A 19,401-nucleotide genomic window follows, 5' to 3' on the forward strand; every position below is an offset into this window, starting at 1 on the left:
TAAAATGTGAATTAATCAAATCAGGGTAACGGCAGTATCCATTAACTGAGGAATTTATCTTTTCTTTGTGTTAGGAACATTTCAATTCGACTCTTTAATTATTTTAAAGTATACCCTAACTTACTTTTATTATAGTCATTTTGTTGTGCTATCAAATATTGTTAATTCTATCTAACTATCTAATTGTATTTTCCACCCATTAACCATCCCCACTTTATCACCCCTCCCTACTACCCTTACCAGACTCTAGTAACCATCATGCTACTCTCTGTCTCTATGAAATCAATGGTTTTAATATTTAGCTCCCACATATAATTGAGAACATGTGAGATTTGTCTTTTTGTGTTTTGCTTATTTCACTTAATGTAATGTTCTTTAGTTCCATCCATGTGATTGCCAATGGCAGAATTTCATTCTTTTCCATGTCTATATAATATTCCATTGTGTATATTTTATTTATCCATTCATTCATTCATGGACACTTAGGTTGATTCCAAATATTGGCTATTGTGAATAGTGCTGCAGTAAACATGGAAGTGAAGGTTATCTTTTTGGTATACTGATTTCCCTTTTTTTGGATATACACTTAGCAATGGGATGGCTGGGTCATGTGGTAGTTCTATTTTTAGGTTTTTTGGGAACCTCCATATTGTTCTCCATACTAGTTGCACTAATTTACATTCCTCAATTACTTCTAATAAAAATTTTCTCAAAACTGCTCCAAAAAAGGTGGAAAAGTTAAAGCACCATTTTTATGCCTGAATACCATTGCTCTTCTCTGTAATACACACATTAAGATGATGAACCACTGTTGGAAAATGAATCTAATGGACAAATAATATTATCATACTAATACTACTGGAAGCGAGTGAAAATGTGTATAATCTTACGAGAATTTTTGGAGAAGACACCACATTAATATTCTCCATAAATTAGAGTATACTGGGGACAGTCCCCTCTCTCAATCCAATAACAAATCCTGGAAGGTGAAGTAATATTAATTTGACTCTCTAGAATTATGTATATTAAAACTATCATATTCAACCAAATATAAAGATGTTGTAATTCTCATTTATCATGAAGTTGCTCCTATGCCAAATCAAAACAATTTCATTTTTACTTAAGTCAGAAAGTCAATTTCTTCTAAATATGAATATATTAGGCATTTTTTGAGCCATGAACTACATTGAGGTGTAAAAAGTCAAAAAATATAATCTTGCAAGGTGCTTATAATATTAGAAATATATAAGTAAATTACTAATGACAGTAAAGTGTGAAAAAACATGAATTTGGGGTTTAATACTTTATTCACAGTTGTCTATAAGGAGATCTTTAAAAAAGAAAAAGAGAAATGCTAGCCATTATAACATGTTGAAACTTTTGTAAATATAGATGGTAAATCAAAGAGATTAAACATTATTTGGCATCCTACTTTTATACTCATATATGTTTATCCTAATTGTCAACATTCCAAAAATTTTAAAGATTTGGAATGAGGCTAGATTTTTCTAGATAACAATTTTAAGATGGTTATTTTAGAATAGTCTCCTTTCTGAAATATTCAGTTATTTGGCAGTTAAATAGCTTCTTGTTGGTTATATAATTTGACCTGTAAAATAGACTGGATAAAAAAAGGTAGTTTGTGTCATCCATTATTTAAAAGAGATTTTCTCACAGTATACTCTAATGCTGAGTTTAAAATTAGTTTCAGGTGTTCAAACTTTCTATGATACTTTGTTCAATCTACTGCCAGTGAAAATGACATATCCACTACTAAGAAAATTTATTTCCCAATATATTCCTAAGAAACTTCAGGCTAAGGTCAATTGTAAGAAATGTATATCTTGCAGGATACAAAATCAACACTCAAAAACCAGTAGTGTTTTCACACACAGACTATCCAAAAAGAAATCAAGACTTAATCCAAATTTTACAGAACAAATTCTTTTATTTGTATTAATACATTTTTGTTCATCTTTTATATTTTTCCTTCATTTTTAAAATGAATATGTTTAAAATAGCAAAGAATAAAATAAGTTTCAATGAAATAATCCTCCCAGATTGACCAGCACAATTACAAAATTAGTAAACCATAAGGGCTAAATTGATGGCTGCTACACTCATGATTTAGTCCTAACTTCTCCTGTCTGACTGGCACCACTACCGTGGGAAGCTGGTTGGTGAGAGTTTACGAGGGTCGAATACACCAGTGTGTTACCAGCTTTTGACAACAGTGCACTGTGTTTCTGTTTGAAGTGGAATTTGTGAATAGTTGTGCAGCTCGACAGTATTTTTTTAATTCTGTCTACTTAGCAGCCCATTATATCAAAGAAGACCAAGAGAATGCTGAAGGAAGAAAACAGATTTTCTAATGAGTATTGGGAATTGCAATATTATCTTGTTTCTGCTAAAGATGAGATGATTTGCTTGCTTTGTGATACTGCAATATCAACATTAAAGAAATTCAATGCTCATCAGCATTATAATAGTCATAAGAGCCACAAATACTTTAAATTAGAGGGAGAGGTGTGAAAGGTTGTATTGCAAAAATTAAAAGATGAAAAGCAAAAGCAAAGACAATTCCTTCAAGCAGCAATAAGAACTGGAAATAATGCCACTGAAGCAACTTGTAAAGTAGCTTATATACTCAGAGAAAAACGGGAAAAAAGGAAGCCATTCAGTGATGTAAAAATCATAAAACAATGCATTATCAAAGTCGTGGGATGCTTAGACCCTGATAAGGTTTAAAAAATTTAAAAGTACAAATAACTCCCTCTTTCAAGGAGAACCATAACTGATCAGCAGCATGAATTAGCCTTTAACTTAACAGAACAACTTCATGCAACACTTCAAAAGGAAAATATGTATTATTCAATCACTTTGGATGAATGAACTGATACTACTGACTTGGTGCAGGTTTTATACTTCATCAGGGTCATAACAGAAGATTTTCCTTGTTACAAAGAGTTACTCACTTGCAAACAGAACATGGTGAAGCTTCAACAATTTTCAAGGTAAATGTCATGAAGTTGGACTGAATTAGGTAAATTTAGTGAGTGTATGTACACTCATAATGGTGTGCCTCCACGACAGGAAAATATGAAGGGTTTATTGCACAGATAAAAAAAAACGTATTAACAGATCCAGATGCTCTTATTTCTTTTTGTTGTATCTTGTATCAGCAAAATCTCTTTGCTAACGTTACTATTTTAAATGACTCTTTGCAACAAGTTATAAGTATTGTTAAAACTATATTGGTGCAAATGCAAGATGGCATCCTCAGTTTCATAACATGCTAAAGTTGAATGATGAGGTATTCACTGTGGGTTTGCAATATCATTCTAAAGTATGTTGGCTATTGCAGCGACAGGTGTTAGCCAAAATGTTATCTCTGCGAGAACAGATAGTTAAATTTTATGAAGAACAGAATCAGCAATGTGAATTATTGAAAGAAGATTTCTATAGGAATGCAGCATTTCTGTGTGGTATCATGCCAAATCAAAACAACTTGAATATTTCTTTGCAAGGTAAAGCTAAGTCTATATATGATATGTGGCAAAAAAGCCAAGCATTTTGAAAAAAAAAAACAAACTATCTTTTTTCTTCAAAAGGAAATTTCAGATGAACATTTTCCCCAGTAAGCAAAGGTCATTGATGAGCAGGATGATATATGCAAATCATTTGAAGAATATGCAGCTGTTACAGACCTATTAATTTGAGAATACAATGAAAGGTTCACTGACTTTGATATCGTGACATCACACTCAAATTAGCATGTCAGCGTCACCTAGTTGATATCACCAAGGCACCTAAAGAGCTACAAATGGAATTGATTGAGCTTTCAGTAGATAATATTTTAAAATCATTGATGCTAATAAAGATCCAATCAAAATATTGGAAAAATGCAGTAAAATAACCACATCTTCAGCAACATGCCCCAAAAATGCTTTCTTGCTTTTCAACCACTTGTTGCTGCGAATCTACATTCCCCTACCTAACCAAAATCAAAATGCCTTTAAGGTCACAAATGACTGATACCCATCTAGAGGATCAACTGAAATTGTGGACCTCCATGCTGCAACCAAATATTCAAATGTTTTCCGACAAAAAGCAGACACAACAAAGTCATTAAAAGGTTAGTTATCTTTAAAATGAACAAATAGTGTTCATTTTTTGAAATTATTAAGTACACAGTAGTTAGATTTTTACAAAATAATGTACATTTTTATGTATACATAATTGAAGTTTCTTGAATGCGGCCTTATTTGATTACAACTAAATTAATGTAGCCTTCCAACATGAAAAGCTTTCTCACCCCCTGGCCTTTGCTTGGGGCAATCTTCATATATTCATAAGGAAGGACTAAGGGAAAAGAAAAAAGAGCTCCTTTAGGCATGACATATGAGGGTATTTTAGACTTAGCCCTGGATTGTGATAAATATATACAGAGCAAATCAAATTACAGGATGTCCTATTTTAAGAAATCCCATTTTCTACACAAATGAATTAGAGCTCAATTGACCACATTCTGAAAGTATCTTTTAGTATTCTTTGAAACAGGGCATTCTGTTACATCACTTAGCTTTTATTTGAAGACTAAAGCACATGTCACAGAAGTGGAGGCAGTGGCAACATGTTAGAAGCCACCGTCAATTGGAAATCAATCTGTAATAAAGATGACACTTCTAAAATTATAATGTAAGTCAATGGGGGAATATATGATTCCATTTTCAAAAATGTGCTTCATGTGCAAATATCAAGGAATGCATCTATTATGAAAATCGGGTCTAGTTTTTAGTCATATAAGGCATAATTCAAAAACAAAAACCACACTCAGGCCTTTATTTCTGGGTAAGTAAAGGAGGAGAAACAAAAATGAGCCATTTCTGAGGTGCTGGGGGATGTTATGTGATAAATTCACTAGGAGGTAGAGGAAACTGAAGTTGCTGCCCTCTGACTTGAACATTCAAGTTTATCATTTGTGTGTAACATAAAAGGGCAATTTAGATGTTAAAATTTAATCAACATGAAACATTAATGCCTTAGGTTGAAACAGAGAATGGCACAATAATGGCATTAGAAAGGGTGAAAATAGCACCATTACTCTCATTGACATCATCAATGTGTTTGCTTCAGTGAACTTTACCTCCAAAATAGAAAAACAAAAAAGTAATTTGTAAGGAATGTATCATCAATATTTAGCTTTCATCTTGCCCAACTGTAGAATGACCTATATTCTATAAAGGATGCAGGAACACATCTAACAAAAATATAGACTCCTTATTCATTTAAAACACAGCAAAATTTGGCAGATTTCCTTTATCTGCTTTAGGTTGATGTGATGGCATTAGGGAAATTTAAAAGTTGATAATTAACAGATGAAAAGATGAAATATTGCTTCTTGGGGGCCACTAAGTAGTGTTTAATATTCACTAAACAAACATTTCTTTTGGCTATTTAACTGCAAGCCATTAATTACTACTAAGTGCAGCAGCAGTCCCCAAACTTTTTGGCATCAGGGACTGGTTTCATGGAAAACAATTTTTCCACAGACTGGTGGGGTGGCCGGGGGCGGTAGGAGACAGAGCTCAGGTGGTCTGTGGGTGATGAGAGCGATTGCGAGCAGCTATAAATACAGGTGAAGCTTTGCTGAGCCACCAGCCACTCGCCTCCTGCTGTGCGCTCCCTCCCTCCCTCTTCTGAAGTTTCAAGGAAGACAATTTTTCCTTGACTTCCTTGGGGGTGGGGTGGCAGCAAAGTTCTGCCGACCAGTGTGCGTCCGCGGCCCTGGAGATTGGGGACCGCTGTAGTAGTGCATACCTATGTCAATGTTAAAGATAGGTGAATTTTGAAATAAAAACTTAGCTTCTGAGATACTATACCCCTCCGTGCCTCTCCCAGGTACCATTTCTATAGTGATGACCTTCACATCTGTATTTCCAGCCCTAACCTCTCTTATGAGCTCCAGATCTATATTTCTATCTGCCAAGTGGACATTTCCCATCTGGAAATCCCACAGCCACTTCAAATTCCACAAGGCCAAATGGTAGCAGCCCTGTATGTGTGTATGTGCCCACACATTTCAGACACTCACAATGTACTTTGAAGCCAATATTGGCTCTCCTTCTCCACTCTTATTTTACATTCCAGACCCAGCTCTAATATTGCCTCTTTTGGGAACCCTCCATAACCTTCCACGCAGAATTAATTACTATTCTTTGCATATTCTTATAGCACTTAGTATATACCTTTAATGTTATATTTACCTTTTTTATAATTAGGGCATTAGGTATCTTTCTCCCCTGCTATACCATAAATCTCTAAGGCAGATGCCCTTCTTGTTGCTGCCTTGTTTTTGAATGGATTAATTTTAAAACACTTGAATAAAATGGTGTTTTTACAAGAAAATTCTGTTATAGTAGGCATGAACTGAGGCATCTCCCGCTTTCAAAATATGTGCAAATGGCTCTGATATATTCCAAAGTCTGAAAATTACTGAATTAAGCAAATACCTAGACAGAGATTACCACCACACAATAAATGTTTGCAATCAACTCTTGAGGTTCAAGTAAGTATACAAACTTATATTTGGTTAAATGTCTGGTGTGCCACTCTATACTGGGCATAGAACAATTAGTAATATAAGGTCAGTTTTAGAGAAGTTAAGCAACATACCCCTGGCTTATTATAAGCAAATAAAAGAGTTGGGATTCAAACCCAGGTTTTTATAATTCTAAAATAATATTTATTCCATTTCATCCTGGTGCTCCAGATCCAATATCATTCCTGGGAAAAAGAGTTAATTAGTCAAAGTTTCTGCTGCCTGAGTCACATTATACCATGTTACAAATCACCATGATCACTACCATGGAGCCTGTTTCAGGATATTCTTCATCCATTAACTTAGTCCTTAATCACCTTCCCTAATGTTCTGGTCATGTAATCTGACAAAATAATTTCTGCAAACGAATTTGTGTATTTGTTATTGTACTGAACATCCCAGTGCCATTTATGTGCATTCTATTGTGCTAGGTGTTGGGATGACAGAGTTCCCATTCAAATGGAGAGAAAGGGACGTTAGACACCCACGTAGTTAACTGCATGACAATCTGATAAGTGCTATCATAAAGATAATAATAAAACATCTACCCTGAAAGCATGGAGAAGTGCTTAATTCTGTATTGGAAATCATAGAGAGTTTAACAGGAAAAAACGTAGGGAAAGGGCATAAGAAGACAAGACAACTGCCTGTGCAAAATAAATACCTAGCAGTTAAAGAGCCCTCTTTCCTAAGGATCAGCATGAACATTTCATGGCAACCTCCTGCAATCACATTGTACTTTCGCTGATGCCAAATTCAAATGCTAGGTGTCTCTGGGTTTGCAGAAGGGCAGTAGTGGGAAACAGTTTTGGGCATCCCTTTCAGCAGTTCTTAAAATAACATCCCTTAGAGCAAACACCAGTGGCTTATGCAGACTCTCTTTCATATTAGTACATGTCATTCTCACTGAACTGCATGCATCCCTGAGCAGCTCACACAGTGACATGTTAGCTGGGTTACCTAATAATACTTAAAGAGATTATGAAGCTGTCAGTAAAACATCCGGGGAGGGCTTTGTGAATTACTTCTAAAATCACTCTAAATTACCAATTAATGGAAAAATTTTGACATGTTCAACACTGAGTATAGGCGGATAAAAATCAACATCTGGAGAATTCAGTTTTGTTTATTATTACCACTAGAATATATTTAACAGATGAATTTTTTTTCAGGGTAGTCACCTCAATTTATTTCGATGGATATCCTTGATTAGTAAAATTTTTCTCCCCCTTTAAAAAAATGGAAATTAACTCATTCCAGAGTAAAGGGGAGGAACATAAACTTTTGGGTCAGAAATATGCTTGGGTAAGAATGTATGAATAGGCAGTTAAAGATAAATAGCATTAACATTTTATACATAGCTATAAGTAACTAAGGCTTTTAAGGCAGCAGAGATAGCTCATTTGCACCTAAACATTTGCATTCCTTTGGTATTTTAAATGAGTTGCATTTATGGGTTTCCTGGAGTGCTGGCATGATTATTTTTTCCAATTATTTCACACTCACAGGTTACACAATTAATTATACTTCTGTATATCACTTTCTCTTAAAACTCAAAAACATTTCAAAATAACTAGACATATGCAAAATATAAATGCACACATAGCTAGATTATTTAGTTTTTAAAAAGTTGGGGCATGTGATTTAGCATCGAAAAGATACACCTTAAAATGTGAGAAAGTTGAGAGTGAATCAGTGATGAGGTTAAGGACCAAGCCAGAGAAGAAATCAGAGTAGCGAAATGCTTTCTATTTCTTCTCTCAAATCCCACCCAAGTTAGAAAATGTTATTTCCTCTGAAAATTTTCCCCATGTCCAAAAATAATTACAAAAATACCATAAACATACCTCATTACCTACAAGAAGCTAGGCAGCAAATACTTTGGTGAAATTCTTAGATAACTTTTAAGAACATTTTTAGAAAATATATGTTTAAGTTAAAAGGCAACTACAAAGCATGATCTTTCAAAATTAATTTATGAAAAAATACCCAAAATATTTTAAGGAAATATTCAAATCTAAACGTTTGAAACTGAAAAGATTAATTTCCAGTACCATATAAAATTTATACATTTTCCTTCATCTGGTATCACATATAAATAAGTGTATGAGCAGTTAAGCACCATAGCCTGACCTGGAAATGAAATAGTGCAAAATTTAAGAAAAAAAAATGGGAAAAATACAACGGAAGTCTATACTATTTAAGAGCAAACATTTATTTATTTATTTCAAACTTGAACTTTAAGTCTCCAGAAGCAAATCAGCAAATATTTACTGTTGCCTTTGATTTGCTAGGTATTAGTGGAGAAATGAGGGAATATAAAGATGACAGTTACATTCTCTGCTCTTAAGACATTTACGACTGAGTTGGAGAAACATAGTTGCACATAAACACATTTTATCACTATATAACAAAAATTATATAAGCTTGTTAAAACAATACCAAAAAACAAAAGCTTACTTTTCTGTATTCCTTAATTTACATTTGGTACCATTCAGTATATTACTTGGCTCAGATTTGCCATTGAACAGCGTGTAGTGTGTGAACACCAAGGCAGTATCTGAGTGCCAAAACGTTTAAGGAAAAACAGATTTGACATAATACTAATTCAAGGTCACCACAACCTTGCCAGTTTTGAGAAGAGGCACTCTCCTTTCTCATTTTTAATAGTCTCGTATCTGGAGAATTACAGCCTGTTTTCTTTTTTTATATATTCTTTTGTATTTCAGAATATCAAAGTACAGTGGGGCTCAAATAAATACAACCTGTTTTCATAGCAGTCCACAAGTTGTATTTACCTGAGCCTCACTGTACTTTTCTTCAACCTAATCCCATTTATTTTAAATCTCAGCTCATCTTTTTCAGGAAAATTTACCGTGTTCACTATAATTGAATATTACTACATTGAGGGTAATAACATCACTACTTTTTAACAACATATTTATTCTACTTTAGGTAAGAATCTTTGAAATTCACAAAATAAAATCTTATTAATTTGGACTGTACAAATTCACAATCTTTTTTCAGAATGAGCTGAATGGGTTTTTTCTTTTTTGTAATGTTTCCTTGTGAATTAACTCTTAAGCAGAATTGGAAATCTTAAAATATGCTCAAATACAACACTAGATATTAAAATAGCAACAGCAAAAATATCCAGTCTATGTCCTGGATCAGTGTACATTCTGCCCAGCCCACCATACATTCACTTATACTTAGAATCCCTGCTGTGAATGGTGGCTACAAAACTCGGTGCAAGTTTCAAGCAACAAACATTCAACTATATTCACAAGTCTTGATAGTACTAAGGCAAGAAGTGAAAAAATACACATTCTTTTATCTATTTAAGGACAGATCATAGAAACTTAAATAAGGCTTGAAAGAGAAAAAGACTGATTAGGTCTTCAAATTAATTCTGAACATTCAATTGAGTAGAACCCTTGTATTCCTGAAGTATTCTCACCAACTGGCATTTTGATACAAACACAAGATTCTACGAACTTCCTTTCAAAAAGAATTAACTCTGAAAAAGCACTTTAGTGCCAACAACTTACAAACTACATACACTAACATCAAAATTTGTAAATGAAATGTTCCCCAAAGTAGGTAATCTAGAATTTGGAATGTATTTTTTCATTTGGAACACTGCTATAAAACTATGGAAAGCTCTCCAGAACAGATATACAAACACCCTGTTTATTAGAAAATGTTCTCCTAATACACATCATATAACTGAAATGAAAAATAAAAACAACCCTGTGGTAATACTGGCAATGAGAAAAAAAGAAACTATATATAACTACAAGACCATGACCCCATCTCCTTAAAGAAAGAGAGAATGTGACTCACTCAAAGAGAAAATGCAACTAAAGATTAGCAAAAATTCTTTGTATGAGAAGGCAAAAAGAAGGTGTTGGGGAGGAGCAGAAGTCTTGAAACCAAGTTTTAATTGACCAGAGGATCTCTCTCTCTGTTTGGAGGAGCACAGGTTGGTTAAGCTGGGTCAATTCTACCTGGAAGACAAAAGCCACACAGCATCAAAAGCACAAATGCAGCATGAAGAAGGAAAGTTAGACAGAAATGAAAAGTAAATTTGTGCACTTTGAGAACGAGGCAGCCATCCTTAGCTCCAGAGGCCTGCGTAGTTTCCATGGAGGCCTGAAGGGAGAGGACCCCCAGCCACGAAAAGCTTCATCTCTGGCCAGTTGTAGCAGTGGGTGTAGAGCGCATTGGGGAACTCATCCATGCCACCAAAGTAGTTCACCCACAGGTCATCATGGTTGAGCCAGCCTCTGCCACAGATGAGCTTGAGCTTCCTCCCTGCGGACTCTGGAGGGGAGTCTGGGTTAGATGAGGCCCTCTCTTCCAGGAACTTATGCGCGCGTATGTCATAGAAGAGCAAGGTGCCATGGCCCGTGCCCACTGTGACGACATGCTGGTAGAAGCTCAGGGAGCGCACTCCCGAGCCGCCCTCTCGAGAGCACATGGGCCGGATGTTCTGCTGGCCCTGGCGTGGATCCAGGAAGGAGACATGGGACTGGGAGCCCACCGCATACAGGGACAACTCGTCGCAGTAGTTCAGGCACACATTCTCTCGGCAGTAGGGCAGCCTGAGGGACAGTAACCTGGTCAGGGTGCTCCGGGCTTTCCACAGGTGAAAGTAGCCATCCAGGGACAATGCTCCCAGCTCCTGGTTCTTGCCACTGAAGGCCAGGGCTCGCACTTTGCAGTTACTGGGGTTGGTGTTGGCCTTGGGGATGGCCTGCACGTCCATCGGATGGATGTGGGAGTACACGGGGAGCCCAAAATCATTGTGCCAGCCAGTGCTACCATGGAATGTGTCCGGGTCCAGCCGCCAGAGCGCTATGGTGCCGTCGCGGGAGCCGCTCACCACCACGGTGTCACTCAGCCAGGCGATGGCGAAGATCCAGTCCTTGTGGCCGTGGCGGTCGCCCAGGCACACGGGGTCCAGGGTGGGCAGCTGGTAGATGGCCAGGCTGTTGGGGTTCTCGCCCCCGGTGGCCAGAAGGGTCTTGGAGGGATTCATCTCGATGGCGTGGATGCCGCAACCCGGACGGGCCCGGCCCAGCCCGGCCACCCTGTCCCGCAGCAGGGGGATGCGCGTGATGTGGCCCGACTGCACGTCCACCACGAAAAGCGTGTTACACTTGGTGCCGCACACCACCTGCCTGGCGTTCAGCCACTGCGACGCGAACACCTTGTCGAGGGTGCCCAGGGGCAGCTCGCGCTCCGTCAGCAGCACCGGCAGCCTCCGCACCGTGTAGCCGCGCAGCTCGCCCTCGAAGCCCGGGAGCCCCGCGCGGCCCCGCGCGCCCACCTCGCGGCCCTTCAGGTAGTGCACCAGCGAGCGACGCGTCGCCTGCCGCTTCTGCTTCTTGGGCGGCAGCGGCCCCTCTGCGTCCCTCGCCGCCCCCTGAGACGACGAGCCCCCGGCGCCGGCTTCGACCGCGGGCGCGTTCCGCTTCCCGATACCTGTTTGCTGCGGAGTCATGGTGGGCGGCGGACGAGCGGCGGCGGCGGCGGCGCGTGGCACCCGAGTTGGTCCTGGCCGCGGCGGAGATGGCGGAGCCTCTGGGTCAGCTAGGAGCACGGGGTCTCAAGGGCCAGGAGGCTGAGGCAACGGCGGGCGCAGAGCCTCCCGAGTCTGAGGCGCGGCGGCTGAGGGCTCAGCGAGGAACGCGAGGCCAGAGGGAGCCCAATGCGGGCGCAGAGCGGCTGCGAACGCGCCGCGGACCCAGGCGAGGGCAGGAAGTGCGGCTGGCCGCGCGGCGGGAGCGAAGTCAGAGAGGGGCGAGGAGGGCTGTTGGGGGCGGGGGGCGTGAGTGTGAGGGGCGGAGGCAGTGGGATGATGGGAGGAGCGGGTGTGGGGTGCCTGCTGGGTAACGCGGGCCAGTCAGGGAGGGGCCGGGGAGGGTAATGGCACTGTGGGGAGAGGGTCATTGAGGGCCTGAGCTCCAGGACCTCCAGTATCTGACACCTGGCATTTTTCCACCCTCAAGACCGCAACCATCTAGCCTTCTTAAAATCCCTAGTTAGATAAAATGTTAAACTTAAAATATGGTTGAGACCAGGGCTAGATGGAGCCCTGACCATGGTCTGTGTGAAGAAACCAGTGCGCTCTTGGTGAAATACGGGAGACAGCTCGCTAAGATTAGACTTTGAACTTGGGTTGGGGGATGGGAGAGAGTTTGGCAGTGGCAGGGAGACCTTTACCCTTACATCACACTTGCAGCCCCCTCAGTTTCATCCCCTCTACTGATGTCTTAAGTAGTTTCAACCAAACATTTTATCCCTCCTCAAATTGAGATCTCTGAGCTATTGCACCTAAATCCCTGAGGGATGCATTCCAACGCAGATCTCTGGGCCCTATATTCCTCCTATAGTGATGTCAGGGATCCTTTGGTTGGGTGCAGCCTTGAGAACCTGATGGGCTGAGCTGTTGGGTGAGGAGGGACTGTGAGGAGGGTTTTATGGGGGATGTTGGTTTCCTTTGAATCTCAGAGCCCTAAGGAGGTGGAGTGGAAGAGTGGGGGGGGGGAGACACCTCCCTCCTCACTCTTGGAAAGGAGGGTTGATGTCCCACTGTCAGTCCCAGAGATCCATGTGCCTGGGCATAGTCCCTGGGAATCTGGAGTGGGGTGAATAGGATTTTCACAAGCAGAGAAAGAGATAACATCTTTTCAGAAGGAGGAAACCATATGAATACAATGGTGTGGAGTTTAGCATTTCAAAGAATGGGTTTAACAGTCTCAAAAGCAGGCCCAGAGGCATGCTCAGTTGCACAGTGATTTATTTCAGTTACACAGTGACACACTGTGTGGAAAAACTGATGGCTGATACCAACTCTGAACAAACCCTTATCTCTTCCACAAAAACGTGTTTGCTGAGTGAGTGAGTATGAGTATGAATTTACTCTTATGACCAGTCAGAAGAGACCATAGGAGCTATTTTGTTGCTTCTCCCCCACCTCCTCTTTTTGTTTATTTTCTCTCCTCTTCCGCCAGGCATTTGTACAATTTCATCTCAGGTAAACAGACTCCAAGTATAAGCCATAGGTCATTCTCACCCTACTGTCCAGCTACTGCATTCTAGTGCTCCCCAACACTCCTGAACCACAATTCTGACTCCTCCCCATACCACTCATCCCATACAGAAGAGGCTGGATCTACTGGTGTTGGTGAACATAAAATTAGGGAAGTGTTCATAGAGGAAGCTACATTTTGTTTCTGCAGGTGGGTGTGGGTGAATGGACATTTTAGAGAGAGGCAACCATATATAGAAAGGCATGGATAGTGTAAAGAAGTGGTTCATGAATTTTAGTGTACATTAAAATCACAGGGGCAGCTTAATAAATATGCATAGCCCTTGGCTCTGCCCCTAAAGATTTGATGCAGATGGTCTGTGGGCCATCTGAGAAACACTGGTCTAGGCTCTTCTCACCCAGGTGGGGGGTATGATGTGTTGCAGGCAGAATATTAATATCTTCAGTGTACTTCAGGTTACCCTGAAAATGGACATTATCCAGGTGAACATTGTAAAAGCCTTGGCAATGAAAAAGGATATGACTGGGTAGAGACAAAAGCAGAAGAATGGCCCAGGTAGGGAAATTGTACCTATTATGTATGTAGAACTTATACTTTACTATTACCTTATACTTTTATTATATTATTATAGTAATGGGCATTGTTGCAGGAACTTTACAAATATTATCTTGTTTAATGCACTCTTATAATAGTGGTACCTCCCACTATTATAATCCCCATTTTGTAGATGGGGAAATTGAGGTTTAGTGAGGTTGATTTTGTCCCAAGTCGATTAATTATTATTAAGTGAACCCAAGTAGTCTGAATCCATATTCCATGTTCTTATACATTTCTGAGAGTTTGGGGAATTGCCAGGGACTGAGTGAAAGGTTCTGCTAGTGATAGAAATTTGATAAGCTTCAGTTCCTTGCTGCACCACGAATGATGGGATATGGCTGGGGGACTTCTGTGGAGGTTGGATACCAGTAGTAGAAACACTAAGAGCATCTGTTAGGGATTCTGGGATTCAGTCTGTGATCAGTGACAAGGCCTGCTTAAAGGGGAAGCTCCATAGCTCTAGTGGAGCAGCAGCTGGACAGACTAGCAAGGACCATTGTAAGCCATTCTGATGTCATCTTTCAGCAGAACAAACAAGGAGGGTATCCATAGCAAAAAGAACTAAGGACTGTTTTCATCTTCTTTTTCTTGGGACCATGTAAGCATCACAAGTCTAATGAGATCCCGTAGAGAAGGGAAGGAACCCTTGAAATTACTAATATTGGACTTATACCAGTCAGGTATGTGCAGCTTGGACTAAAATGCAATGTGCAGCTTGGACTAAAATGGCTTAGGAAAATAAAGAAATATGCTGTGTCTTCCTCTCATGTCTCATGAGAGAAGATAATATTTGATATCAATTACCCAGGGCTCACAGGAACAAGGAGTGGGCTTTCTATGCTCTGGGAAATGAGGTACCACAGATAGTAGAGTGGCAAACCCTTACATACAATACCCTTCCCCAGATCATAATGCAGTGTCCATATGTCTGTAATGGTGAAGAGTGGGTATTATAACTGTCCAAAATACCACAGAGGTATAGGAAGGAATACTTCTACTTCTGCCTAAGATAGAGTAGCCCCATTCCTTCCAGGTCATCCCTCTTCAAACTAAGTGAGTCCTGAACATAGGACAACTAACAAGTAAAGAAAGTCTCTGAAATGTGGAAAGAAGATAGATGGACTAAGGACCTCAGAATTTGAGGAAAGACAAAGTGGTGAGTTCTCTGGGTTTGCTTACCATAACCTATATGCACTAGATGGAAAAGCTGCAGAAGCCTCCAACACAGAACTATCAACAGGCGCAGATAATAGAAACTTGAAGAAAAGCATTTTGCCACTAGGCAAAGGATCTGGAGAAGGGAGGCCTAACTACAAAGAATCTTTTTGGAAACAGCTATCTTACTCCAGCCATACACCAGTAGAAAACCACCGTGCCTCTCTCTGCCACCATCATTTCAGTAGGGCCAAGTGGGGAGCTGATCTTCCATTCTCTCCATGACAGAACCAGGTGTTATAACTTGATTCCTTGAAGGGGTGGCATCAGTGTGGTCCAGCAGTGGACTAAGCCTCCACCAATGCCCAGCCAACACGTAGACTTAATGAGAAGGTCCAAGAAGGGGGCAATTTCTACTATGCTTCACCTACTACTATGCTTCACCCCCTTCTTCTTCACCAGTGCAAGTAGGGTTCAGTGAGGAGCTGAGCTTTCACTCCCATTTAGCGTCACTGAAACCGGAAAAAGCAGTGAGAGTCAGAGCTAATTAGTACTTCACTCTCCATCACTGGTGTCAGCAGGGACCTGAACCTGTACCCTCACCTAATAGTAAAAAGACTGAGCAAGGAGGTGGGAAACAGGACTAGTCCACTTCCAAAAAAAAAGTGTGATATATGTACACCTACAAATTCAAGAAATTAAATGAACACAAATAGCATAAGCCCAAATAAATCCACAGCAAGATATATTATAATTAAAGCTCTGAAAACTAAAGACAAACAAAAAAACTTAATAGAAAACAGAGAGAAATGACACATTAACTATAGGGAGAAAACAAATCAAATGACAGCATATTTCTTATCTGAAACCACAAACAGAAGGAAATTCTGAAAGAAAAGATAGGTCAACCACAAATTCTATATCCAGCAAAAATATTCAGGAATTAAGTCCAATAAAGACATTCTTAGTTCAAGGAAAACTCAAAGAATTTGTTGCTATAAAACCTATCCTTGAAGGATGGCTAAAGGAAGTTATCCAAACAGAAAGGTATCATAAAAGAACATAGAATCTCAGAAAGTAAAAAAGAATATCAAAATGGGTAAAACATTAAATATAGTAGATTTTCTTACTTCCCATGAATTTCTTAAATCCTATTTGATATTTGAAGCAAAATATTATAAAATCATCTGATATAGTACTCAGTGTATACAGAGGGAATACTTAAGATACTGATTAGGTTATTAAGTATGAAATGTCTGATTTCCTTAAGTACTAAGTTTTGACAGTTGATATCTAAGACATTTCACTATGACACTTCTTTTATTTTTATTGTGAAGGTACATCCTCAGTCTTTCAAACACACATTTTCTCTTATGATTATCTTTCAAATTTTTATTTGGAACAATTTTTGTGAAACCTCAGATAAGTCAAAAATTGAAGTTATTTTCGAATATGAGTTCTGTTCTGGAACCAGTGTAGCACAGACATCTCGAAATATCAACAAAGTGTCTGGGAAGGATGTGGCTAACGAACACACAGTATATCGATGATTTGAGAAGTTTCATTCTGGTGATTTTAATCTTGAAAATGAGCCCTGTGGGTGACCTGAGACCAAGGTGGATAATGATGAGCTGAAAGCTGCAGTGGAAGCAAATCCATCTCAACCTATGCATGAATTAGCAGCAAGGTTTGATGTTACTATTGCAACAATATTGGACCATTTAAACAAATTTGCAAGGTAAAGCAGCTGGATAGATGGGTTGTGCATGAATTAAACGAGCATCAGAAGAGAAATCATCCCGGAGTTTGTCTTTATTTGCTGTCACGACAAAGGTGAACCATTTCTACACCATATTGTTATGTGTGATGAAAAATGGATTCTTTTTGACAATTGCAAGCATTTGTGACAATGGTTGAATAAAAATAATGTGCCGAAACACAGTCCAAAACTGAATATTCATCCAAAAAGGCTAATGGTGTCTGTTTGGTGGTCCAGCATTGGTATAATCCACTACAGCTTCATGAAACCTGATCAATCAATTTCAGCAGATGTCTAGTGCAACCAGTTGAACAAACTGATGGAGATCCTTGAGAGTAAGCTGCCAGGATTGGTCAGTAGAGACAAGCCGATCCTCCTACAAGATAACGCTTGATCACATGTCACATAAGTAACACTGCTCGAACTATAGAAGCTGGACTTGGAAACTCTGTCATCCACCATATTATATTCACCAGACCTTGCCTCAACTGACTACCACTTCTAGGCTTTGGACCACTTGCAAGGAAAAATATTCACTTCTCAACAAGCTGTGGGAAATGCCTTTTGCGATGTCATAGCCACTCGCTCTTTAGGCTCCTTTGCTGCTGGCATAAACAAGCTACCATTAAGATGGCAAAACTGTGTTGATAATTTAGGCACATACTTTGATTAATTGTACTGCTTCTTGTTTGAAATATAATAAACTATGCTTTTGATTCAAAATCAGACATTTCATATTTAATGACATAAGATATTTAAAAGTAGGGAAGGTAAAGGGAACTTACAGAATGTAAGGTTTATACACTTCATTCAAGGTGGTAAAAGATTGATAAGAGTATACTGTGTTAAATTATAGTAATATCTAGAGTAACCCCTAAGAATCTTTACAAAATTATATACTAAAAAGTGCTTTAAATAAATGAAGACAAAATTCAAATAAATGGGGGGTGTGTTCAAATAACACACAGGGAGGTGAGAAAGGAGAAACAGAGGAACAAGAGAAAGAGGGAACAACAGAAAACAAATAGCAGATTTAAGCCTAAACATATAAAAATTACTTAAATATAAATGGTCTAAATACAGTAACTATAATAAAAGGCAGAGATTGGTAGGGTAGATTAAAAAGAACATATTTTCTAAAAATATGCGTTCTACAAGGAGCTCCCCTCAAATATGATATAGATAGGCTGAAAGTAAAAGGATAGAAAACATATGTCAAAATTAATCACAAAAAGCAGGAAATCTATATTAATATCAGATAAAACGGACTTCAGCATGACGAAAATTACTACAAAGGGGGTCATTATATAATGCCAGAAGGATTAATCCACAAGGAAGATATAACAATCCTAAATATGTATGTGCCAAACCAGAGACTTTTGAGCAAAAATGAAGCAAAAATTGATAAAATTGAATGGGGAAATAGGCAAGTCAAGACCCCACTCTCAGCAATTGATAGAACTACTGGATAGAAAATCAGCATGGATGTAAAAGAACTTAATGACTCAATTAATCAACTGGACATTTACACATTTAATACACTCTATCCAACAACAGCGGCGTACACACTTTTTTTTTTTTTTGCAAGAACACATAAACATTCACAAAGATAGACCATATTCTGGACATTAGAACAACCTCAACAAATTTTAAGTTTTTAAATCATAGTGTATGTTCTTTGAAAATAATAGAATCAAGGAAGAAAACAATAACAGAAACATAACAGGAGAATCTCCAAACACTAAACAACACACTTTTAAATAATCCATAGATCAAAGAGGAAAATTTCAAAGGAAAACAAATAATTCATAGAATTGAGTGAAGTTAAAAATACAGCATATCAAAATACATAGCCCATTGGCGGGGTGCGGTGGCTCACGCCTGTAATCCTAGCAGTCTGGGATGCCAAGGAGGGAGGATTGTTTGAGCTCAGGAGTTCGAGACCAGCCTAAGCAAGAGCGAGACCCTGTCTCTATTAAAAATAGAAAGAAATTATATGGACAGCTAAAAACATATATAGAAAAAAAATCAGCCAGGCATGGTGGCACATGCCTGTAGTCCCAGCTACTCGGGAGGCTGAGGCAGGAGGATTGCTTGAGCCCAGGAGTCTGAGGTTGTTGTGAGCTAGGCTGATGCCATGGCACTTTAGCCCAGGCAACAGAGTGAGACTCTGTCAAAAAAAAAAAAAAAAAAAAAAAAACATAGCACACAACTAAATCAGTGCTGAA

The 19,401-nt window shown here is 39.0% G+C and overlaps 1 protein-coding gene across 1 annotated transcript; it reads right to left on the minus strand.

The window, feature by feature from the left end:
- Window positions 1-10,721: 10,721 nt before the first annotated feature.
- LOC123628311 (DDB1- and CUL4-associated factor 12-like protein 2) lies at window positions 10,722-12,110 on the minus strand. Its single transcript, XM_045537948.1, has one exon. It carries the CDS (start codon window positions 12,108-12,110, stop codon window positions 10,722-10,724), a length of 1,389 nt encoding a protein of 462 aa, XP_045393904.1.
- Between the last annotated feature and the right edge of the window lie 7,291 nt (window positions 12,111-19,401).

The sequence above is a fragment of the Lemur catta genome, chromosome X (genome assembly GCF_020740605.2).
Source record: "Lemur catta isolate mLemCat1 chromosome X, mLemCat1.pri, whole genome shotgun sequence".
Taxonomy (NCBI): Eukaryota; Metazoa; Chordata; class Mammalia; order Primates; family Lemuridae; genus Lemur; species Lemur catta.

What these genes read in the sequence shown, in the direction of transcription:
- LOC123628311 (XM_045537948.1), bottom strand. Translation starts at nt 12,110, where the DNA reads ATGACTCCGCAGCAAACAGGTATCGGGAAGCGGAACGCGCCCGCGGTC.